Below are 24,316 nucleotides of genomic sequence, written 5' to 3'. Positions count from 1 at the left end.
TTTGTTTCACAAAACCTTCCATTTACGCCTCTCCGCTCCAGAAAAGCATCTATTATTAACAAACACCTTAGGATCCTGCCAACAAGCTAAACCAAGGCCTGGCCCAAGCTCCTTGGCATTTTAATCACCTGTAATGAGGACCCAAATGATGAATGCATCCAGTTCAGATGACGGGAATTAATTCACGTCTCACACTTACAGTCTAGGTAGCTGATCCTAAAAGGTTTTCCCTGGGAAAAAAAAGGGAAAAAAAGCCAACGAGCAATCGGTCTTAAAGATCTTGTTCCGGAGTATAACACATACCACCTCAATCCCGCCACTGTAGCCTTACAATTAGCCGCGCACGGGTTCCCACTGTGGGAGGCTGCGTTTAACCTCTTCTGCCGCAGGTTTCCGCAGTGGCTGCAGGCTTCAGAGAGGAACAGACACGCCGCAGTTAGATGAGCAAGGAGATCTGTGAGCAAGCAGGGTGTCCCCCGTGGCTGGCGAGGTCTCTTTTCATCATCTGCCTCCCCGCTCTCTCTGAACAAACACTGGAGCTCGGGGATCTGTCAGAGGTCCGCCACTTGCAGAGAGAAGGGAATTAAGCTCCTGCAAGACGACAGAAAATCCCCAAATTGCAACCACTTCTGCAAGATGAGGGGTGCAGGAACAAAGAGAGCTGTATAGCTACTCGCTAATTTGATGTGTGCAGCTCACAGGAAAGCTGGAAAAGAGATAAGTCAGTTTTTTCCCCCTTTTTTGTTTTATCACTGGTTTATTTGTACTGGTAAACATCAAACAGAAACAACAGCAAAAATCAAGAGCGGTCAGCCTCCCGTTCTCGTGATTCTCCCTTTCTCTCTTACATCGACAAAGTTAATTTACAATGGTTGTCGGCGTGACAAGATAAACGTCTGCGAGTATAAAATATGGAAATGAGACGTTGCTCTGGATCTCACCCACACGTAATATCAGATTAGTTGCAGCACCTGTCATGCCACCGGTGCTGGTTCAGGTTGCCGCTCGAATCACTCGTGACAGGAATCCTATTTGAGCGGAGTCTTTATGTAATTACGTGATAAAAATGTATCGATTCAAACCGGACGGCAGTATTAGGCTGAGTCGACTTGTGCCACAAGAAAGGAAAAAAACAGGATAAAGAAATGCTGCATTGTGCTGGATCTGGGAGTGTTGGGATGAGGAGCCGGAGCGCTCTCTTGTCTACTACATTCTGTTCCCGCATCTCCGGGATGTAAAGCACATTCCTAATCTCTTGAAAAGTCTCGACGTTCAAAGTCTTCAGAGATTCCGTCACCTCAGGTTAGAGGCGGTGTAATACCATCACACAAGCCCCCTGTGTGATGCTCTCCTTATTATACAGCATGTTCAGGTTACTGCATTCACAACCACATGAACACTTATGGTTGCACTGAGATATATGGTATCTCACACAACTAAACATTTTTGTACATGGCGTTGGTTTTATACATTGTTGTGCCTTTCATTGAAGTTGATATAAAGAAGACTCTGATAGGTTATAAGGTAGAAAACAAATGTGAACCGTCTCCCTTGACCCCCTGTGTGCCTGCCTTCCTCATGTCCCCCAAAGAGGAATGTCGAAACAAGGCAGAAAATTCTCAGTATGTTCCACAGCAGACTTCCCAGCCCAATCCGAGGAAAGCCAAGGACGCACAGGTTGTGAAGTTGAAATCATAAAGTGCTCTCCAGCAGCCACTCAGACCTGGATAGTTTGTCCCTGGCTCGATGAATGTTTGTTGTGCTCTCGAGCTGCGGAAGCTCTCCGCTCATCGACAGGCTGCGCTTGGAGCGCAGGCCGGCCCCGACTTTGGGGTAGGCTACGTAGCAGCGCTCCCTGTACGACGAGTCTGCGTTAAGCGAGTGCCTGCGGTTCACTCTCATTGCTCCTGCAGGGACAGTCATGTAATGTCGGGAAGCTTGGTGGGGTCGCGGGACTCTCGGAGCAGCAGTCCATTTCTGGGGTTGGCCAGGCCCTGGGGGAGCGGTGGAGACGGCAGTGGCCGTTTTGACCTCCGAAGAGTTATTGCGGTTCATGTTGTTGAGCTCAACGTCCGTCTGAGCTTCAGCCCGCCGGCCCTCCGAGGGTTTTGGTGGAGCGCCGGAACGCTTGGGCCTCGGCGCTCCTGGGGAGGCCGGGTGCCAGCTATGGCTGCCAGCAGAGGTAGATACCGTGCAGTCAGGAACAGACGGTTTCGTGGTTGGCACGGAAACGGGTGGTCGTTGCTTGGTCGGCTCCGGAGGCGGGAGGGCCACTCTTACGCATTCCTTGTCATTTTTCTCTGGACGGAGGACCTGTTTAGAGAGGGACTTGGGGATGCCACAGCCCTGTAGCTGTCCATCGCTGCTCAGCGATCGGATATCCCCCATCTCCAGGGCCTGGTCCGACATGAGATTAACACAAGAGAGAAGGGAAAAACAATGACACATTTAGTAGACTGCCACATTTTAAAAGCAGTACAGTACCTTGCTCTTTGACCAGAGCAGAAATTTGACCAGCTGCTCTGGTCAAAGGGATACCTTGCAAAAGTGCTTTTGTGATTTGTGTCTTTTCCACATTTTGTTGCACTGCAGCCACAAGCATGTGCTTCATAGGGATTTTATATCACAAACCAACATAAAGTACATGGGTGTCATCAATCAGGGTTCACCTAACTCCATTTGCAACAGAAAATTAACATTGCATTTTTTAGCACAATCAAGTAAATATGTTACTTTCAGTTGTTATGAATGTGGTAAATATATCAAATGTGACTTTGTAATATAACGCCTTGAAATTGCCCCTTAGTCTCTTGAGAGACTGCTCTTTGAGGAAGTCATGTAGGGCATGGTCAAACCTAAACAACTGCCATACTGACCTTGTCTGCATCCCCTTGGTTACACACTCGGTAGCGCACAATGAGGAAGATGATGAAGGCGAGCACGGATGCCACGATAATTCCTCCAATGATGACCACGATGGTCCCGCCGAGGAACTGCGACTGCATGAAGTGGCACCGCAGGTACTGCGGCTCGGTGGTGAAGTGGACGCAGCCTATCACCCTGGTGGCGGTCAGCGAGGTGACCTGGTCGTCATAGATGGCCAGGACGCACAGATCGTACTGCGTGCCAGCCGCCAAGTTGTTCACCAGAATATTCTTGCTGGTCGGGGGGATCATTCTGCAAAGGGGAGCAGACAGATTATTAAGCCGACTGTTGTTTGGATGAAACGACTCTCACGGGGCTACTTAAGATCTTTATAAACAAAATCTGTTATTTGACATATGACTTATTCTTTCATCAATATCACTGGTAAAAACCTGCTTGCGAGTGCAGTACGACTGTTTGTTTAGCAGCCACCGCTGAAAGACCATATGCAATGCTGACCCTTAAGTTCATTTTGAAAGAAAAAAAGAGTTGGTGCAATGATCCCATCATATCTCAGTGATTAACAGTAAATCTGGAGTGAAAGCAGGCTGGGATGAGAGAAAGCTGGGTGCTGTGCGTCTTCAGATAGGCTCACATGAAGCATCTGATGCTCTTTGTGAAACAATAGAAGACGGCTCTTTCATCTCCCCATGGGTCTGCAGCTTAATGCTGACATTCTGTTTTGATTTTGTTGATTAGGCATTATCAAGACCTTGCATATAGTAAATAATACACAAGGGGGATTAGGAGTCAAAGGAGATAAATTCATGTGCAGTGCATTAGTCTTCATGTCTTCTTGATGGGATTGAGTGATATGGCGAATGATGCAAACAGTCGGGTCCGGCTTTTAACAGCCAAAGACTTTCAGGCGTTCGTAGCTCAATGTGAAACATTAGAAAATGATTACGATTTTATGACTGCAAAGGAAACGTCCTACACCTTCTGTAACCTCCTATCGAGTTCAATGTTTTTGCTCACCTGTACACCAGCGAGTCATCGTATGTGCCGTTGTACTGGATCTGAAACATGCGGATTCCAGGGATGCTCCTGTGGAAGTTGAACTTCACCAGGGCCGAGGTGGAGGTGGCCTCGGCTATCACCACCTTCTTCTCCTGGCTCGTCTTCGCGTTCCCCAGGGGCACCCCTCCTGCCTCGGCTCCCGTCTTGGTCACCGTGGCGATATCTGATGATCCAGGGTCGGGCTCTTGTTCCGCGATCGTGTCGTTGGTGATGTGAGGGAGTTTAGCGATGAGCAGATCCACCGTCTGGTGGGCCTCTCCGGCCGGGTTGGAGGCCACGCAGGTGAAGGAACCTGAAGCACAAGCCAAGGAGATTAACACTCGGAGGGGGATTAAGATGTCTGTGGCTACAATGCTGCCTGGCAGGTATTGTTTTCTATATGTTAAACCAAAAAAGAAAACAACAAACCTTCCACCTTCAAATTTTTTAAATTGCTACCCACTTACAAGCTAGAACAAACTTCTGACTTCAAATTTATCATGTTCCATAAAATTCAAAATTGGGCTAATAACATTTATGGTACTTTTCTGATAGACTATTGGAAAGCTATTTGTTGTTGGTGTGCATTACTTTGTTTTAATTAGCTTCTAAAACTTTATGCAACTTTTTATTAACAAAGAATTAATTTATTATTAAAGAATAATTAATTTATCAATGAGATTGCTGCCCAAGTGTGAAGTTGTTTCTAAGCCTGTCACAATAAGCAATTACTCAATTAATCAATTAATCGCATGATAAATTAAAATGAACTTGCTAATTTCCATGTTTGAAGCGAAGTTTTGTTTATCCAGTCTTGATGATCCGTTTTATTTTTGCCTTTGTTTGTGCGTGGTTTTTATTTCTTTTTTTTAATTCTTTTTGGTTGTGTTTTATTTTGGATATTTAAAACACCTATCAGTGCCAGTGTTAAGTGTCCTTTACAAAATTAAAGTTTATCGGTCTTTGAGAGAGCAAACTCGCAATATTAAGCCGTTATCATTATGTGACTTGAAAATAGTCTTAAAACAACAATATTTTTGTTCATAGCAATCGTTACTGGGACAGTTTAATGTGCAGTAAAGTTTGTTGTTTCATAAAAGGCTTACTGCAATTATTATAATATCTTTTTACTATTCTTGTCAACTAACCTGCATTGGGATTTTACACATAACGACGCAGTTTAAACGCCAAACCATCATGCAATTTGTTTGAGCCGATCTGCATAAAAAGATTAACTCGGGTCGAGTTAATCTGTCACAATGCCGAGAGATTTACCATCACACACACATGTTTCTATAGAAATGTCATAAAAGTCACCTTTTGCACCAGAAGACTAAACGACAGAAAGCCTTCCTTATTGAGTCCAATAAAAACTGAGCAGTCTGCTTCTACCGTGCCTGGCTCCTTTTTATGCCGCCAAAATGCGCTAGTGAGCGCCTGGTTTTTTATCACAGTAACAAAAGTGAATTATTAGCAGTTTTTTTTTTTTTTTTTGTTCTGCTAGCAGCTGCAGAGCAGGACAAACCTGACTATCTGAGTCAGAAACAGCGCTGCATTTAACCTCACCGTGGCAACGTGAACTCACAGCTGATGGGGATTTGATAACCAGCAGCTTCTTTCCTTTGAGCTCACTCGCATATTTAAGCTGAAACTTTAAAGCAGTTGGGGGAAAAAAAAGAGTTGGTTTAATCACACTGACTACATTTACTCTGTAATGGACTGTCTAGATCACCAGATCTTCTATACCAGAGATTCGAAATACAGTCTTCTAGTCGCTGTTCTAGTCTTTCCAACATGTGAGGCTGATTAATCCACACATTGTCATCTTTGGATAACGGAGAAGTAGATATAATGAGGTTTTCCATCAGCCTAAATTTGACCAAACTCATCAGCATGCAGATCATATCCCTGATCTGCGCTATTCATTACTTTACATTTTATCTGAATTATTAAAAATTACATTTCTAACAATTGATATAAATGATATTTATGCACGTTTTTTTTTTTTTTTAAACATCTCCAAGCCAGAGATAACAACAACCTAGGAGGTTTGGCCCTGCAGCAGATGTCAAGATAAGCATCATGAGGGCAGAAAAACACAATCTTCAAGCTTTAATAGAAAATAAAGCTCTTGGCGCAAAAAAAAAAAATTGAAATAAATCGTTTCAATCTTACATCTGGAAGGTGCCAGACTGAAACGGGGGGCAAAGAGCATTGCTCGAGTAATACGACTGATCAGTCCTCTTGTACATCGTGTATATATATAGATAGATAGATAGATAGATAGATAGATAGATAGATAGATAGATAGATAGATAGATAGATAGATATAGATAGATAGATAGATAGATAGATAGATAGATAGATAGATAGATAGATAGATAGATAGATAGATAGATAGATAGATAGATAGATAGATAGATAGATAGATAGATAGATAGATAGATAGATAGATAGATAGATAGATAGATAGATAGATAGATAGATAGATAGATAGATAGATAGATAGATAGATAGATAGATAGATAGATAGATAGATAGATAGATAGATAGATAGATAGATAGATAGATAGATAGATAGATAGATAGATAGATAGATAGATAGATAGATAGATAGATAGATAGATAGATAGATAGATAGATAGATAGATAGATAGATAGATAGAGATAGATAGATAGATAGATAGATAGATAGATAGATAGATAGATAGATAGATAGATAGATAGATAGATAGATAGATAGATAGATAGATAGATAGATAGATAGATAGATAGATAGATAGATAGATAGATAGATTAGATAGATAGATAGATAGATAGATAGATAGATAGATAGATAGATAGATAGATAGATAGATAGATAGATAGATAGATAGATAGATAGATAGATAGATAGATAGATAGATAGATAGATAGATAGATAGATAGATAGATAGATAGATAGATAGATAGATAGATAGATAGATAGATAGATAGATAGATAGATAGATAGATAGATAGATAGATAGATAGATAGATAGATAAAAACTCCCGAGGACTGATTCTTGAGTCTCACAAGACGACAGAATAGGGAACCTTATGAAAATGGTAAATGGACTGGCTTTATATTGCGCCTTTCAGGTTAGCCACTTAAAGCTCTTTGCACATTAAGCCGCCTTTACCCAGTCGCACTCAGAAACCTGCACACATTTACACATCCACTCACAGACCGGTAAAACAGGGCTCGTGTTCCCATTGAGCCTCCGTCGCCCCACAAGAACCAGATAATCCCAACAAATGTGGATAAACCCGGCATTTGAAAACATAGCGTCACGTTGCGGCTTTCCCAAAACGGTGTGGTTTATTCTTCAGAATGTAGCTTTCCTTTACAAGTGGGAAAGACTGCAGCTTTTTTTTTTTTAAAAAAACGTAAAGTCAATATGTTCAGCATTGACGACAAGACTGTTTTGTGTACGACCCAAGATTCAGGCAGTTCTACAAAAGACTGAGAGCAATGGGAGATTATGTAAGAGCACAGCTACCTCACCACATGTGTATTTATATCTTCAATAAAATTCTGCGTTTCAATAGTTTTAACTTAATGTGGGATTTCAGTCAGTCAAGACGAGAGCTCAGTGTGGGGGGTATGAACATGAATTCGACTCCTTACAGATTTCTTCTGTTTTTGCTTGTTTGTCACACTTAAATGTTTTTGGTGATCAAGTAAATTTGATTGAAAAAAGATAAACCAAATACACAAAAGCAGTTTTTATTAGTGGAATACAACTATCTGTTAAAAAAGGGAATGGCTCTTCTTGTTAAATCATAAATTAACTGTGATTTTTAAGAACAGAGCTCAGTTTCACAAGCCAAACACGGTACTTATTACCTCACATGCTGATAAGTAATTTAAATATAATCTCTCTCTGACAACGTGAAAGATCTAAAAAAAAAGAAGCAACATATACTCTTAAAAACATCTCACAGTTGAAGTACAAAGCAGTTGACATCAACAAATCTATTCCTAAAACATTGGGACATCAGCAAACCAAATTCAGAGTCATTGGGCAAGAAAAGCATGAAGCACTAGTGAAGATTTCCAAAAGAGAACAATCAAGCTAAATTATTCCAGGACCACAAAGACGATTCAACCAGGAGTTCGCAAGACAACATAAAAATACATCTAAAGCTCTGCAGGTTTCATTGGCTCAGCTAAAGTCTGTTGCAAAAACAAGATTAAGAAAAGCTAGTATTACATTTGGGTTCTTATAAAGGAACTTAAATAACTAGTCGCCATTTGTCTCATATCTCAGGTTCACAAGTCCAATATGTTTTTACAAATTTCTATACTTACCATTTTTTAAGAAGTAAATTGAGTTTATTTTGTCTTATTTTATTTATTTATATTTTTAACTGAGGTGTTTCTGGAGTCAACATCTGGAGGTGGCAAAACAGATTATACTTGTAATTCAAACTTGTGAGATGAAATGCTTTGGAAAATGTGTAGAAAAGATTTATAATGGTGATTCTCTAGTGAGTGGTTTGTGAATGAGATATGCAGTAGATGTCCTTATAAACTTATCTTCCCACTGTGTGTGACTAAAATGAGACAAATTTGGCATGGACAATAAAACCAATTGGGCAGCAACTAATCAAACTAGCTCATGCAAAAAGACAAAAAAAAAGTATTTTGTCATTAAGTTTAACTCAGGAGAAATAAGGGTTCAGCTGAGGATGAACGCTGCTGCGACGCCCTTCTTAATTTCGACCGGTTGTCTCCGGAGACTCTTTGTTCTCTTAACCATGTCAGCAGACTGTGTGATTATAATAAAATGAGACAAGAGTTTAGTCATTTCAGCAGTTTTCTTCAAATAATACGCTTTTTTTAACAAAACATAGAAAGTTTTTCTGACCGTTGTGCAGTTGTGACAACAGTCACTGCTGATAATTTGCTCTGCACCAGCTCTTTCTCTTAGACGGCATAAACACAGCCCACATTTAGTCACAGAATATTTTTTTTCTATGCTTTCTATTTTTGAATGAAGTTCTGCATGGCTCTATTTTTGTTTTCCATCCTTTGCTTCCACACATTTTGGACCAAAGTAAGGTGTCTTTGAATATAATGTTGCTGGTGGTTTGGTCACAATCCTCATCCATTATCTAGACACTGCACCATAAAATGCTATTCATTTTGGCTTCTAAAATTTGTCACCATAACTTTTAAAATCTTAGTCACCATTATTCCCTACAGCTTGAGTCCTCTCAATTATTACTAGCCTTCATTAATAAGTAGTCTCTAAATTTGCTTTCAATTAAAATGTTATTGTTAAAATCTTCCTTTCTCCTTTCTTTTACGTGTAAATGACTCCTCAGTCAGGATTAGGTTAGAGATTAATACAATTTTAGACATAACAGATTTATTTTTGCACCTTTAAGATCGTTTACCAATGCCAAACTAATATGTTTACCTTCTTGTGATTACAGTCATAAAATTAGTTGAAGAGAAAAATCAATACAGAAATTAAGTATCAAAACAAGTTGGTAAATTTATTCTTTTACACTTTTGAGTGAAAAAAAGTCTATAAAATGCAACTCAATGATCTCTCTGATTGGCCAGTTTGAAAGCTCGCTGTCCAATCGTTGAAGAGTAAAGTCTGCAAGAAACAAAACAAAAAAAAAAAACAAATCGCCTGGGAAAATGTGTAGAAAAGATTTTTTTTTCTTTCTGTGACTTCAGAAAGAGTCTTTATCTTCAGAAAAGATCAAACTGATTTTTTGCTTTGTATCTATAATGAGATGTTCCCAAACTACAAATCTTTCCTGCACACAGTGTATTTTGCCTTAAGGAGGCTCATCTGAATTGCAAATTCGTTTAAAAGTTAAGAGTATTATGCTTGCACATTTTCATATCAAAAGTGAAATACTAGCTCTTCTCTCTTAAGGGTCACAAAACAAAACAACAAAAACACAAATCTCCTCTGATTGGTCAGGTAATTGGTTAAAACTTCAAAGAGACTTTCTACTGTAATTCTTCAGGGCTGCCAGACCAGGCACTTGTGTTTCATGGCGATATGACAAAGCTTTCTAGCAGCTCAGCAGCACTGTGTCTTTTGTTGGGAGTAACTACTCCCTTTGGTGTCTAATTTGGGATTTTTAATTACATAAGCTACATAGTGTAAAACTAAAAGACAGGAGAAGCCCCACAAGGGAGGAGTTGGGTTCTTCTAAACTGGGTTATGATGTTCGCTTAAGTTGCGAGAGCAAACATGCTCGGGAGTACTGTACTGTGGTGGAGACGAAGTCGCTCTTCCTTTTGCTTTTGTCGAGTCTCCGCCATCTCAGCCGTGCAGACGCATACTTCATCTTTAGGGCTTTTTGTGTGACGCGAGCAAACATGTCATTCCATTCTGTCAACATCACAAGCGCCGCCACGGGGGGGTTGTAAACAGACCTGAGTCCTTGACGGTGCTGATGAGGATCTCCAGCGTGCCGTCTGTGTGGACCACGGCTCTGGAGGAGTTGGACATAAGCCGCGCGTCTGGCGCGATCCAGTGGATGATGGGGTCCGGGTCGCCCCTGGCTTTGCAGCGCAGAGTCACGCTCTGGCCCTCTAAAGCATGCAGCTCCTGAGTCAGAGGGATGCGAGGTAGAGAGGAATACGTTATGTAAACACACACACACACACACATGGAGTCGATATTACATTTGAGTTATTGTCAGTGATGGTGCCGCTTTACTCCATTTCCCCCCGTAAAATTGAACTTGAAAACTGTGATGGTTCAAAATGGAAATCTTAATTTTCTGTCGCTTTGGATGGCACAGATTTGCTGAAGACGTTTCACTTTAAAAAGGTTCATATGCTTTTAACTTCTTCACGAACTTCAAAGGATTTAATTGGGATTTTATGTGACCAACACAAAATAGCACATCGTTGTGAAACAGAAGGAAAAGGATATGTGCTTTTTAAACTTTGCATTTTGTCCGTCTGTCCATCTAATTTGTGTGCATCAAATTTTGCCACAGTTTCTGAATTAGCTCTATATTTGGACTTTAGCTCATAAACATTCTTTAACCTAAAACATGAGTTTATGGCCGGTTTCCAGTGATGCTTAAGTAAATCAAATATACAGGTCATTGTAAGACTCTGTCAAAGTTGATTACATGCTTTCAACTGTTTGATTCAGGCATGCTGAACTAGAGACACATTAAAAAGTTGCAGAACATCAGCCAGTAAGGACTGAAGTCTGAGACTCTTGAGCTAAACCACTCAGTTGCATCTCTGGCTGTATGTTCATTATCCTAGAGGAAAGTGAACCTCATCAGTTTCATGTCTCTTGCAGCCATTAGCAAGCTTTCATCCAGGATTGTTCTGTATTTAGCTCCCTCCTTAACTCTAACCAGCTTCTTTGTCCCTGTAGAATAAAAAGCATCCATACCGCATGATTCTGCTACAACCATGTTCTTATTTTAATCAAGACAAGCACTTTCTTTAAAAAGAGCCTCTTTGAAAAGCCTTACAACAGACTAACACTTAGGTAAACATTTGACCAAACCCTGCTAACTGAATCCAGCAGTTTCTCTAAGACTTCTCGTGCTCTGGAGCTAGTATTTGCTGAGACAGTTACTGGGAAGCCCGACGTGGCACCTTGGATTAGCTAAAGCCATTTCTGGCTCAGAGCCTGTAACAGTAGAGTGTGTTATGTCTTAACAGTGAACAATTCAATTTGGAGATTATACCTGAGAGTGTCTGGTGATAAGAGGTGGCTCACACAGGAACTCTTCCTCTGAAACAGTCCAGAAATAACGTCCAGCCAGGTGTTGCGGGGAAGCGCAGGTCTCCAGATCATCCTCCCTCTGCAGCCTCCGCAGCCACAGCAGCTCGCAGTTGCACCTCAACGGGTTGCCGCCAAAGCTCAACGCGAACGACAAGGGCCCCATTATGCCGGAGGTCGCCAGGACCCCGGCTCTTTGGAAAACGGGGTCAGGAGGGAGTTTCTGTAGCTTGTTGGAGGTTACGTCCAGCCTCTTGAGCTTCTGCAGCCCAGAGAAAGTGCCCTCTGGAATCAGACTAAGCATGTTGTGGTCCAGGTTGAGGGTATGGAGGTTGGACATCCTCTGAATGGCTATCCACGGGGCGCTTTCCAAGTTGTTGTAGGATAAGTCCAGCTCTTCCAGCGCTGTTAGGTCGTTGAAGGCCCCACTGTGGATGTGGGTGAGCTGGTTATTGTTGAGGATGAGGTGGTGCAGCTTGGACATGCCGCTGAAGGTGTCGTTGGTGATGCGGGTCAGCCGGTTGCTGTCCAGGTGAAGAGCTCGTAGGTTCTCCAGGTCTCTGAAGGCATACGGTGCGATGGACCCGATGGTGTTACGAGAGAGGGTCAGGTCCACCAGCTTGGTCATGTTGGCAAAGTCCTTGCGCTTAATGCTGGTGACGAAATTATCGCCAAGCCGCATCTCCACTGTGTGCCTGTCGATGTTGGGGGGCACGAACAGCAGCCCCTTTTTGTCGCACAACGTCGCCAGGTTGGGGTTCAGCATCTGGCAGACGCAGCGTTTGGGGCAGATCTGGACCTTGTGCGCCTTCACAGCCACGCCGAGGACGATCAGGTAGACCAGGAATGACTCCATTTGACTTGAAATCAGGTTACCAGACCTAAAAAAAGAGATGCAAAACAATGAAGGTGAGCTATTTCTAGGGTTTATATGCAGGAAGGAAAAGTAGGAGTCTGGATTTCAGTGTTTCTTGGGTTTTCTCATTTCTGCTGTTTCTTTAACCCTTTTTATAATGCCCTTTGTGCTTTTCTCTCATGTTATCTATCTTCCTACCTCAACAGCTTCATTCCTAAATGTGACCTTCCATACTACCTTGCATCCTATCTCGTTTCATTTCTTTTTTTCTCTTCCTTGCTTGTGTCCTTCTTAGCGTCCTCATATGCCCTACCTAAGTTGTGTCCTTGTCCTTCCTTCTTTCCATCCTTACATCCATTGATGTATCCCTTTTTATATACTCTGAACTTTCTTTCTTGTGAGATTGTGTACATTTTGTGATACTTGTTCCGAGTTTCCTTCCTTCCGTCATTGCTCCTAACTCCCTTAGTTTGTCCGTTTGTTACTTTCTTCTCTTTTCCAATCTCCCATTCATTGCTTCTACTGTCCTTCCTTCCTTCCTTTCTTGTTTAAACACTGTCACTACAGACATATTCACCATTCGTGGTGAACTATTCCAATTTGAACATTAAGGAGAACTGGGACATTTGTAGGAACCCCATACTTCTGAAGCAGACCAACATATAACCTATGGAAATATTACTTGTGTCACCATTAACTAAGTGGATTATTTGTTGCTGGAGCAATCACCCACATGGTGAGATAATTCCCTTTTAACAGAGGGAATTCTGCCCCGGAAAGTTGAAGCTTTTCCGCTGCATTTGGAACGCCAGCTCGAAGCTCTGGGAGCCCAAACAGTGGGCAAGAAGTGAAGCGAGTCAACGCCTGCACAAACAAATACAGGCTGCTCATTTACACATTAAGCTAATTAATCACCTGCTGACTTGTGAGTGAAACATCGTTAGTAACCTTGCATGATTCTGTTTATTTATTTATTTTATTTTTTTGCGGCAGCTTTCCCTTTAAGCCCCCGCTCCCCTCAACATACTTTTTTTTTTTTGATATGATAATGCCAACGCTTTTATGTTTGTGTACAGAAGGATGAAAGTCCAGACTGGCAGTTTGGGGGCCTCATAAAAATTAGACTGATATCTCTCCGGATCATATCGCCAATAGGAAGGGATGATTGGGCCAGGAGCATCGGCGAGTGTGTGCTATGCCTCTCTATTGATTTTCTCTCGCCTCTCTCTGCTGCTTCTTTTAGTTATGACACAGCCGAGACGAGAGGATAAGATGAGATCCATTTGATGAATCCGAAGAAGCTGTCAGGGATGTGGAATGTCATAAAACTAAGACCTTGGAGATCAGATCACAGCTTTGGAGGTGAGCCACAATGTATCAGAGCATAAGTGACACTACAAGTGATTATATTACGGAGGTCCTAGCCTTTTGGGTAGCCCCCGCGGCGCACATAAAAGGTGCAGGAGTTTAATCAAAAGTCCAAAAGACAACCTTTAAATACAGAGAGGAACGGCTGATTTATTATTAAAAACCTTCCAGAGTTTATCATCAATACCTACAATCAGTGGCGCAAAAACTGGGTGTGTACACTTTCTGAGACGCATTGGGGCTCCCTGCTAGAGGGGGCGCCAAAACAATGGGGTAATAATTATGCCAGTAACTGTGCCTATAATGCGGAGGGGTCCAAAATTTTAGACCTGTGGGTCAAAATTGTCAGTTTGAAACTAATAAAGAGTAACAAAATGTAGATTTTTTTTTTTTTGGTAAATGTTTCCGTTTTATTTGTACTATTTTAATTAAATAGAGTCTGATTTATGTATGAAATGGAGCTGTAAATCAATGTAGATGTGATAAAATCTCCCAACGTTGGTTGCCTTGTTTAAAAGGGACACAAAAAATTACAAGGATTTTTTCAAATCTAACATTTATTTCTAATATCTTTGGATTTTTTTTGTCATTTTGACCACCAAAAAAAAATAAAACAACATAATTTGGGTCCCTCTTTCTCCAGAAACTATTGGATTATTTAGCTGAGTTTCACTGAATGTTTGCTGTCTTACTTACTGTGAACTTGAAGTAAAAATCTAACTTGAATTCATCTAAAAAAAAATTTTTTTATTTCACTTTTAGTTTTTTCTGTCCACATCAATCTTCAACCTCAAGTTGGAAAATCAAAGTTGGGACATTTTTGTTGTGCGATCAAGAGCCACAAACGCTATAACGTGTCTGCATACACCTAAGAAAGAATAGCTGCGTCCCCGCCCGTGATATCAATGTTGGCCCTCAGATGGAGCAAATAAAAATTTTCGCTTCAGCAAAAAGAGTCAGGCTATGAAAGCAACTTCTGCACCTGAGTGGCGACGCACAGCTCGCAGTGTAATAACCTCACCCCTTTGAGTACGCTGAAAAGCTCATAAAGAAAACAGTACACAGGATAAGAGTGACACTCCGCCAAGCCAGGGCACGCTTTGAGTTTTATTTTCCTGTTCTTCTTCTTCTTCTTCCACCTCACATGAGGTTGGCAGAGAAGGAAGCCCGGTGGCAGCCGCTGACAGCTGGGTAAAAAGTAGCGCAGCCTGACAAGGAGGCAGGAACGAGGTCGCCTTTAAATGGCACATAATAGCGAGGGGAGGAATATTATTGGGGAGAACATGCTGACATTTTTATGAGGCGCTGCTGATGAAGCGGCGAGGAATAAACGTCTTCCCCTGACCCATTTTTATGTGGGACAACTTCAGCAGATCGCTCAAGATTTGTGGATTTTGTGTGGCGGTGCGTGGACTTGAGTTAGGAGGGAAATGGAGTGGGGAGACGGCGCTGACTGCTGCCAGGGTCCTTCTTCTTAAAGGGCCTTGGGAATATATTCGTATCCCATCTCCGTTCACATTTTCTCATTTTGTCACACCGAGACCACAAGCCCTCAACCTATTTCGTCAGGAGTTTATGTAACAAAGCAAAGCACTGTGAGGTCGAATTAAAAGGATAGATGGATTTTTTTAAATTTTCTTTTACAAATGGCTATCTAAAAAGTGTGGCATGCCAATAATCTCATGGTATGTTGCTTAAATTGTAGCTGTAAATGGTTGAGATTGAAGGAGTTTAGGCTCAGTCAGATTGGATGACTGACATCTGTAAACTCCTGGATTCAGTGGAATAATCTAGACTTTTAATATTCCCTTCCATTACCTGAATGGACTTTGATATACATACTCATCACGCCAGAAGGCAAACCTCCAACTTTGCCTTGTCTTTTCCCTGATGGCTCTTCTTTCATTGTGGATTTAAATATAGTGTGTGATATGTTATCTTGCAATGTTGTTATTGTTTTTTTTTTGTTGTTGTTTTTTTTCAAATTAGCTAAGAGTATAAATGCTATACTCAGCTGTTTTTGTTCAAATTTAACATTTATCCCCATGCAAATAAACAATAACGAATGAACGAATGCAGTATCCTACAAGATTTCCATCAGAATTGCCTTTTATTCACCTCCATCCATAGTAAAGTGACCTGGAGTATTATAAAACGTGGTTATAAACACATTCTAATGCTGCTATCATTATGTAGCCCCAAAGAAAGTTTCATTTTGGTTTTATCTGACCAGAAAACCTCAGTTGAAATGTTTTCTGTGTAAATGGCTTCTTACAAACTGCCCACCAGACTGTCTATGTCCTTTCAACAGTGGCTTTCTTCTTGCCGCTCTGCCATAAAGGCCAGATTTGTGGAGCGAGCGGCCAATAGCTGTCCAGTTAGCAGGTTTTATTTCCTGAGCTGTTGGTCCCTGCAGCTCCTCTAGAGTTGCCGAGGGACGCTTTGCTTCCCCTCTGATCAATACTCCCTTTGACCAACGTGCCGGTTTGTGGCGAAGCCAGTTTGTTTGTGGTCTGGAGTCTGGACGTTGTGCTGAAGTCAGACGAGTTTAACAGTTTGGTCGTTTTAGTGTTTATCTCTTGTGCTCCTGGTCTTTATCTTGCCGTTTGTTCAAATGTGCGCCAACAAAACTACACGGCCTTCACAAAATAGCTGATTTAAATGAAAAAAATCAGCTGGAACTGGTTACAGATGAATTGATTTTTGAAGGGAACTGGTTTGATTCAGGTGCAAATCCAAATGCAGCTTGGTCTGTTACACAAAATCCCGGTAAAAAAAAAAAAATTCAAGTGTGTGGCTTTAACAAGACAGCTGAAGCTATTTGTGAGCAAAGCACAATATTTTCCCACTTTAATCTATGTGTGCATATGTATCTGAGGGGGTGTGGGGGAATAAAGCGGCTTCAACAGCTGAGGTGTAATCAGTGTGTGCCAAACACCTCTTCCCCTTGCTGAATGGTCTGGTTGTGCACTGAGGCAAAGAGAACCTGCTATTTCCAGTCTCAAATGGCGCTGAAGACATGATATTGATTCACTCTGCAGAGACTGGGCCCTCTCTTTTCTTTTTTTTTTTTTCTTTCTTTTGCTGTTAAAAACCCAGCCGAACGTGAAGGGAACTGTTGCAATGGTAATCCTTTCAAGATTTGTTCTGCGAGGACAAAAAAAAGAAAAAAAAAGAAAAAGGACGCCACGTGTTTCCCGCCCGGCCTCACCGCAGAGGGTCCGGCAGGAAATAGTCCTATCTGTTACCGTCTCCTCAATTTGCATTTAATTATGGCCGCTCTGCTCCACGGAGATTTGCATAACAGGTTGCACTCATCAGGTACACGAACAAATAGGTAGATAATCAATTAATGCTCTCATCAATCACACACTTGATCTTTAAATGTCACACCCCGCCCGGAAAATCATTACCGTCCAGGTTGCGGATTTCATTACAGCGATGCGACGCGGGGAGGCCCGGGAATAAACAAGAGGGAAAGCAGACAACGTATCAACGCGTGGACCGCAAAAGTCCTGCTTTTTGTCAATCAAACTTTCGCTTACTACCTCCGAGCAGGTACTTCCGCCCTTAGAGAGCAGAGCAGACTGACAGCCCACACCCACATATGCACACTGGTGGGTGGATTTGTGCTCTAATAGAGGCACAAGCTAACCACACACACACACACACACACACAACAACAACAACCTCCAGCTACAGAAACACACTCGTGCGCCGCAGCAGCATGCTTTAGCAGAGGATATCCATGGTCTCCCTCGGGTGGCATTTGCCAAGAAAATCCTTATGCAGCACGCCGCGTGCCAATCAGCCTTGCGAGGTCACGAGGGAAGAGGGTGGGGGATATGTTTTCAGATGGTCTAACTTATGGTGGAGATCATGCGAAGACGTATAATCTTCTGGACTGGAAATCAGGGAAGGCAGCCGGGGTGCGTTAATGAGATCGGTCGACGCAATGGCGGCACATGGCGGTGTGTAACCCCGGGTTACTCGGTGATTTGCGGCCCCCGCGGCCTCCTGCTGCCGGAAGGAAGTGTCGCGAACGTCAAGGAGGTAAACCGATGCTGCAACGGTGATGGCAAAACGGCATCAACGCAGCAGTGACACGACTCTGCTTCGTGAGGCCAAATGGATCCCCGAGTAGAGGATCATGTTTTCACTGAGCTGGGAGAAATTCTGACCACACACTGCTGTTGTTGTGGACTTTCTACCATACATACATACATACATACATTTCCACCCCCACTTTTTAGTGTAAATGTGTGCATGTGCTGTGGCGCCTGTTTATCAGCAATAAGTCTGCCAGTGTTAGAGAGCGATAACTCCTGGGTGACAGCCTTGATGTCATGGCAACACAGAAAACGTCAGTTTTGGGTGCAAAGTAATCAGCAGCTGATTTTTTTTTCCTTCTTGCTAGCAGACCTGACATGATCTACAGCAAAGGTTAGGGTCGAAGGCCATGACGGAGACCCGCTGCACCATTTATGACAGGAGGAGACTGCAAACTCAGCTAATTCTGTATTAGATTTAATGTCTCAATTGCTTTTCCCAGTCTTGCACATAATAAAAAAAACTTAAATGACTTGATGGGAAACCTGATGCAGTTGAAATTATTTTTTCCGGTGAGAAAGGCTTGCGTGTGTGTGAACGTGTGTGTGCATGGGCATTTGCGTGTGCCAGGGGGATAGCATACTAAGCAGAGCCCACTGCATCAATAGAAGTGCTGTTCATTAGAATCTACATTTCCTCCTTGTAATTCCAAGTGTTTTACTCCACACGGCATCACAAGATATTCTGTGTTAACTCGATCTGCGGGATATTTCCCAGTTGGAGAGTAGGTCAAAACTCTTCTCTTGTTCTTCATTTCATGTGTAAGCCAAGCTGTTTGGGTGGGGGAAAGAAAAAAAAATTGCGTTCGGATCTTAATGTGAATTATAAATGGGATTTGGATGCACCATTGCAACACACCCTGATGTAACCTGGAATTTGCTTCAAGGTTGACAAATGGAGAGTCTCTGAACAATCCCTGTGAATAACATTCAACTGCTTGCCCAACGGCAGAGATGTGATAATTAGCATGCCTTTTTTTTGTCAGCTATTGTTGCAAATCAGATCAATCAAAGTTAAGTGTTTTTATTGCATTTTCAACCACTATTAGTTTCACCAGTGGTTTTGGCAGCTCCAGACTTTCTACTCCATTTTTATGTAGATTTCCTAAGCAGTAATAAAATGATGCCTTGTGTGAGATTGGTCTCAGGTTTCATTTTTGACCAAAATGTAAGCTGCCTCATTGTGTTTGGATCTCATTGCTGCAGGACCTGCAGAATTGCTTAGGCTACAGCCTTCCTTGTGGCACATAATATATCTATTAGCAGCAGTTTTTATTTTATTTTTTTCATTAGCTAAGATTCTAGCAAAACTCAGCTGTAGTGTTGTAGAGAACATAGACAAAGAAGACATTGGAAACTGAATTTCCATTTGCTCTTGTTTGCATACAAAATGCTGTTGCTGCAGCACAGCCTTCTGGAAAAGGAAGTTAGAAAAGTGACAGATGATGGTTCGTATTAATAACGGCAACACAGTCGTGACAATAAAGAACGAACTCAATCTAGCAATTAAGTGGGAATGAATGGAAGTCACGAGACTTTGTTGGCCTACTGAATAAGACGGAGAACAGGCACAAGGGGAGGAGCACAACAGAGCACATGTGCAGTGCTTATTGGATATGCAGGCATCATAACATTGTCTGAATTGACTTCGTATGAGCATCTAGAGGTCTGGGGTACCTTTCCACTGACAAAAATGGGTAAAGAAACATGCAATACTGCTGTCCTAAACCGAATCAAAATTTGATAAATATGTTAATAAAAAGCAGAACTACTCATATCCTTGAATTGAGAAATGCCTGGAAATTATTGTCTGTTGGACTTTGTTGTTTTGTGTGTTTCCTTTCTCATATTTGTCTAAATCCACCAGGGTCCTGTCTTAGTCTTTCATTTTGAGACCAATGCCTAGCCCGTCAGAGATTAATCTGACAAATTGCTTCTTTATTGGGCTCTTGTTTTTCATTAAACCCCCAAATGAGACCATAGCATTGGCGTGAAGTGGATGCCCAACACAGTGCAGTCAGGTTCACGTTTGTAGTTGAATGCCTCAAAGAAAACGGTCAGTGTTTTTGGTATGCCAGGTAAACAAGAGGACGATGTATTTTAGTTGGCAGCTGACAGATTTGCTAGCTTAAGAGAGACTTTACACAATTAGCAGTAAAGAATGTTTTGTTTATTTATTAGAAGATAAACTTACAAAAATATAGTTGTGGTGTTGGCATAGAGCACAGAAATAAAAATCACACAGCTGAAACTGAATGTCCACTTGCGCTTGTTAGCACACAAGCTAGCATTAGCACTGCAGACAAGCTAGCATTAGCACCACAGACAAGCTAACTACAGTGGGAAGTTGGGACAATATCAGTGGCTTCAAAGTGAGGCTGAATTATGTTACACTCATGTCCACATAAACATGTAAAGTGAATGAATTTAGCAGTTTTCAATATTAGTGTGAGTACTTTATGATTGCTGATAGTTAGCCACCATGATATATAAAGGTATATTTGGCAAAGTATGCTCCACATAAGTCTACAAAGAAAAAAAAAACATCACCTTTTTAATGGCTAGTAACTGAAAGGCATGATCTACTGGTATTTTCAATGACGAATACCAGTGGCAGATCTTTCCCAGTAGAATAAAAAAACCTTCTGCTCGGCTAGTTTTTACACCTAGTTCTTCCCTGTCAACATGGACCCATTTGGGTCTCCCAATTTGAAATCTATCCCTAACTCACTGGGGACTAATCTGACAAATTGGTTCTAAGTTATTAGTCTCTTCTTTTTCATTTGCCTCAAACCCCCAGATGAAGCTATAGCGTCGCTGTGAAGTAAATGTCAGTAGATGCCCATCGGAATGCAGTCGGATTAATATTTGAAGTCGAATGCCTCAAGATAAACAGTCGGTGCCATTAAACCGTAGCTAAAGACAGGAGAGCAAATTTCTTGAAAATTAAGTGAAAACAGAAATATGATATTTCTATAAAGTTCACCCAGCTGATTATCATATAGATGACTAAAGACAATTTAAAAGAATACACAAAATGACTGCAGCCAGCTAGCGTAATTGCGACATGCTGAACGTGGTTCTATTGGTATGTAGATGAGAGAATTTGGATAATATGCTACGCTGTATTACACGTAGGATTTTCTATGGTTTTCTTTATATGTGAGAAGACAAAGGGCAAACAGAAACCATCTTTGCACCTACTGTTTATTTTTCTCTATGCCAAAGACCTTTGGGGTACTGTTGTTTCTGCCTCGCACAGCAACAAAACAGCTTAATAATAATAGGCTGTAAACATATCATATAATGCACGCTCATGGGCAAGCAAGTGCACATGCATTCATATCCAGTGAAAGTCTTAAAATATAATATCCAGTGGTGTGTGTGTGTGTGTGTCTGTGCATGTGCGTGCGTGCGTGTGTGGGTGTGTGTGTGTGTGTGTGTGTGTGTGTGTGTGTGTGTGTGTTTTCTCTAAGAACAGAACAGTAACGACAACAAAAAAACACAGCTGGCCTGGTTAATGAAGTATGGATTTCCACTACAGGATTTCACAAAGAATAGAGCACAATAAAGACAAAAACAGCAAACTGTGCTTTGTGTTTATGTGGGTTAACGACATCACAAGAGGCACGGGGGCTGAACTGATCAGCCGGTGTCGAATGAGCAACTTCTGACAGATTCTGACGTTGTGATTCTGCATCATTCAGTTACGACGGGGTTCAGTTTTACGTGTCTTGAGTCAGAGTTTGACTCCGATGACCCCCAGGCCACCATGGACGGACGGTGGAGCAAATGGGAGACGACGACGATAGTTAGCTTCGGAACCATAACTGGTGTAGATCTGTTTATATTCTTGTTGATTCTAATTGGTTTCTGTGTATATTCACCACTCATAAAATGTACTTGTAAATGCCATATTCTGACAGAAACACCTTTATTTGATTTTCCAGTGAAAAACACAACTTGCAGTGTAAACTGCTCTTGCTAGTCCAACAAATTTCCTTTGTTCCGATTACTTGATGATGGGATTATTTTCACATTTCTTCTCTGTCGTGTTTGTTAAAGCGATGATGATGGGATGAGTTGAACTGCAGGTGAATGGAGGTAGGGCCTACCTGGTGGCAGGGGGCTCCTAAAAAAGTACATTTCGACCGAAAAAGTCGCCAGGAACGCAACAGATCTGCAGAAAGTATTCTTATGAAATATTTTTTTATTTCCAAGAACTAGACTTAACGGTTTTACATATTTTAAGAGTGATCTGTGTAGATCTTTGGTAATGACATTGTAGTTTTCACAAACCGCTTCCATGTCGTTTTTTAAATTTTTGCCATTTTTCACGAAATCCACACTTTTATCTCCAACGTTTTGTTGATGCAAATTACAGATCTCTGAAGGAGGAATTTAATTTGAAACAAGAACAAGAGAAAATCACAAATACCTTCTGCGATGTCACACCACAGGCACCCGCTCGGAAGCTAGTCTTTAGGAGTCCGTTTCACCTCAAATAAATAGCAACTTACAACAGCAAAAATACAACACCTGACCACAAAATACCCCACATGTAACAAATCACATCTAAAAGGAGATGAAGTTGTTCCACGTAGAAGTCTGGCCCCAGGGTTCTCTTTAAAGGAAGCCCTTCTTCGGCCCGTTTTCGAAGCGAGTGTAAATTTGGGTCAGTGAACGCGAGAGGCCGGTACGGCCGAGGAGCCACCGATCACATCCCGGCCATCAGTGGAAGGTGCAGCAGCACAGAAAACACTGAGCACACACATAGAGCAGCGAGAGCAAACACTGGCATCAAAATGAGGCGTGGGCTTGCTTTCACTGGGGTAGCAGTTACAATGGGGGCCTCGGGCTCTCATGAATAATACGAGATGGACAACTAACACTCCACAGAGGGCAAGACCCTTATCTGTCAATAATGATCATATTTGTTGTTTGTCTTTTCTTCTTTTTTTCTTTTCTTTTTTTGTTCCACTGGTGCTTCAGTCACCTGGCAACATGCACCTCTTCTCAGACTCATCAGTTTTGCTATTTGGACTAATTGGGACTTCATCCCGTGCTAGAGAAAGAGTGCAATTAGCATATCAGCTATAATCACAAAAGACAGTCTGCATCACTCTGTCCTCTGGGCTGTTAGAACACCATCAAACAAATCTTTCCTTTTTCTTTTTCCTCCTGCAGATATACTGAGAGAAGACTGAATAACGAGGCACCATTCTCAGTTTCACCTGTAGGAGAAAAAAAAAAAAAGAAAAAGAAAGAAAGAAGCCCAGCTCGAAATGCATCCAAGAGCATACTATAAATAAAACCGTTATATCTGATGGCATGCCTCGAAGAAAAGAGATTTTTTTTTGTGACCTTGCGGTACAAGTGTACTGTCATGAGAATCCCTGTCACATTCAAATGAGAACTACTTCAAGTCTCCCTCTCTCCTTTTCTCTCTCTCTCTCTCAAAAAAAAAGAAAAAAGAAAAGAAAAAAAAGATGAAAAGAGTTCAAATCCGCGATATAAAATCTTCAAATTTACCTTGCAAATGAAACATCAAGCCCAGTCAGAGGAGGCTGGCTGCGATCTTATTTCCTCCCAGGAGCTCCGCTGGCATACTGAGGAGCGGCTCGCCTAAAATGGGACCGACGGCGCCTCTTGGAGATATTTCAGGTAGCTATCCCGAAGCATGCGTCTTGGCTCCTATAATGTGTGACGGCCTGCGAAACGAGCGATGCCCTTCAAGAAATCCATACCCGGCGGATAAAGGGCAATTCCTCCTTCCAGCGATCCTCTCGCATTAGATAACACTCAGAAAGGAAAAAAAAAAAAAAAATGTCTTCATTTTTAGAAGGAGGTAAAACGGAGAGGGGGGAGGAGGAGGAAGAGAGGGACACAGAGAGAGAGAGAGAGAGAGAGTGGGGGGTCGAGAGGGAGGGGGGGGCGCAAACTGCGTGAGGGGTCCCGGTGTGGATCGCCTCTACTGCGCATCCAGAGGAGGAGAAAACGCCTTTTTTTTTTCTTTTCTTTTTTTTTTTTATAGGCTTGCTTTAATAAGCGGCGCTGGGTGGCTGGTGTTGCGCTCAATCCGACCAGATGTTCGTCTCGCTTTCACAGGCTTTTTTTTCTCTCTCTCTCTCTCCCAGTCCGCGACGCAGGGGCTCAGTCAGAAGCGACTTAATCCAGACTGACAGAGAGCTTTCTGCCGTTGTAGGCGGCGTAGTCCCCGCTTTGCCCCCGGACCGCTGTCTGCCACCGACCCGGCTCCATTTCTTGACCAGCAGCAGCGCTGTGCCCGGAATGGTAATTCGTGCGCT

The 24,316-nt window shown here is 42.0% G+C and overlaps 3 protein-coding genes across 3 annotated transcripts in view; 2 read left to right on the top strand and 1 right to left on the bottom strand.

The window, feature by feature from the left end:
* Window positions 1–726: 726 nt before the first annotated feature.
* On the bottom strand, window positions 727–23,630 carry lrfn5b (leucine rich repeat and fibronectin type III domain containing 5b). The gene is made up of 6 exons (XM_008398361.3): window positions 23,541–23,630; window positions 11,641–12,556; window positions 10,355–10,529; window positions 3,904–4,237; window positions 2,877–3,177; window positions 727–2,397 (listed from the first exon to the last, which is right to left on the bottom strand). Exons 2-6 carry the CDS (start codon window positions 12,529–12,531, stop codon window positions 1,693–1,695), a joined length of 2,406 nt encoding a protein of 801 aa, XP_008396583.1. The 5' UTR covers window positions 12,532–12,556; window positions 23,541–23,630; the 3' UTR covers window positions 727–1,692.
* LOC103457893 (methylmalonate-semialdehyde/malonate-semialdehyde dehydrogenase [acylating], mitochondrial-like) overlaps window positions 23,581–24,316 on the top strand; it is an 18,372-nt gene continuing 17,636 nt past the window's right edge. Inside the window, exon 1 of the mRNA XM_008398364.3 lies at window positions 23,581–23,672. The gene's annotated coding sequence lies outside the window, so the exon portion shown is untranslated. The remainder of the gene's footprint in view (window positions 23,673–24,316) is intronic.
* The window catches only part of entpd5b (ectonucleoside triphosphate diphosphohydrolase 5b), a 29,371-nt gene continuing 28,636 nt past the window's right edge, over window positions 23,582–24,316 (top strand). The window contains exon 1 of the mRNA XM_081602578.1: window positions 23,582–23,672. The gene's annotated coding sequence lies outside the window, so the exon portion shown is untranslated. The remainder of the gene's footprint in view (window positions 23,673–24,316) is intronic.

The sequence above is a fragment of the Poecilia reticulata genome, chromosome 21 (assembly GCF_904066995.2).
Source record: "Poecilia reticulata chromosome 21, P_reticulata-male-v2, whole genome shotgun sequence".
Taxonomy (NCBI): Eukaryota; Metazoa; Chordata; class Actinopteri; order Cyprinodontiformes; family Poeciliidae; genus Poecilia; species Poecilia reticulata.
The sequence above is the reverse complement of the archived record's forward strand: the minus strand, read 5'-3'. Positions and strand labels throughout refer to the sequence as shown.

What these genes read in the sequence shown, in the direction of transcription:
- lrfn5b (XM_008398361.3), bottom strand. Translation starts at nt 12,531, where the DNA reads ATGGAGTCATTCCTGGTCTACCTGATCGTCCTCGGCGTGGCTGTGAAG. An exon ending in TTATCACCAGACACTCTCAG is followed by an intron (nt 10,530 to 11,640) that starts GTATAATCTCCA and finishes CCTCTGACTCAG; the next exon opens with GAGCTGCATGCTTTAGAGGG. An exon ending in CAGCACCGTCAAGGACTCAG is followed by an intron (nt 4,238 to 10,354) that starts GTCTGTTTACAA and finishes CTTGTGCTTCAG; the next exon opens with GTTCCTTCACCTGCGTGGCC.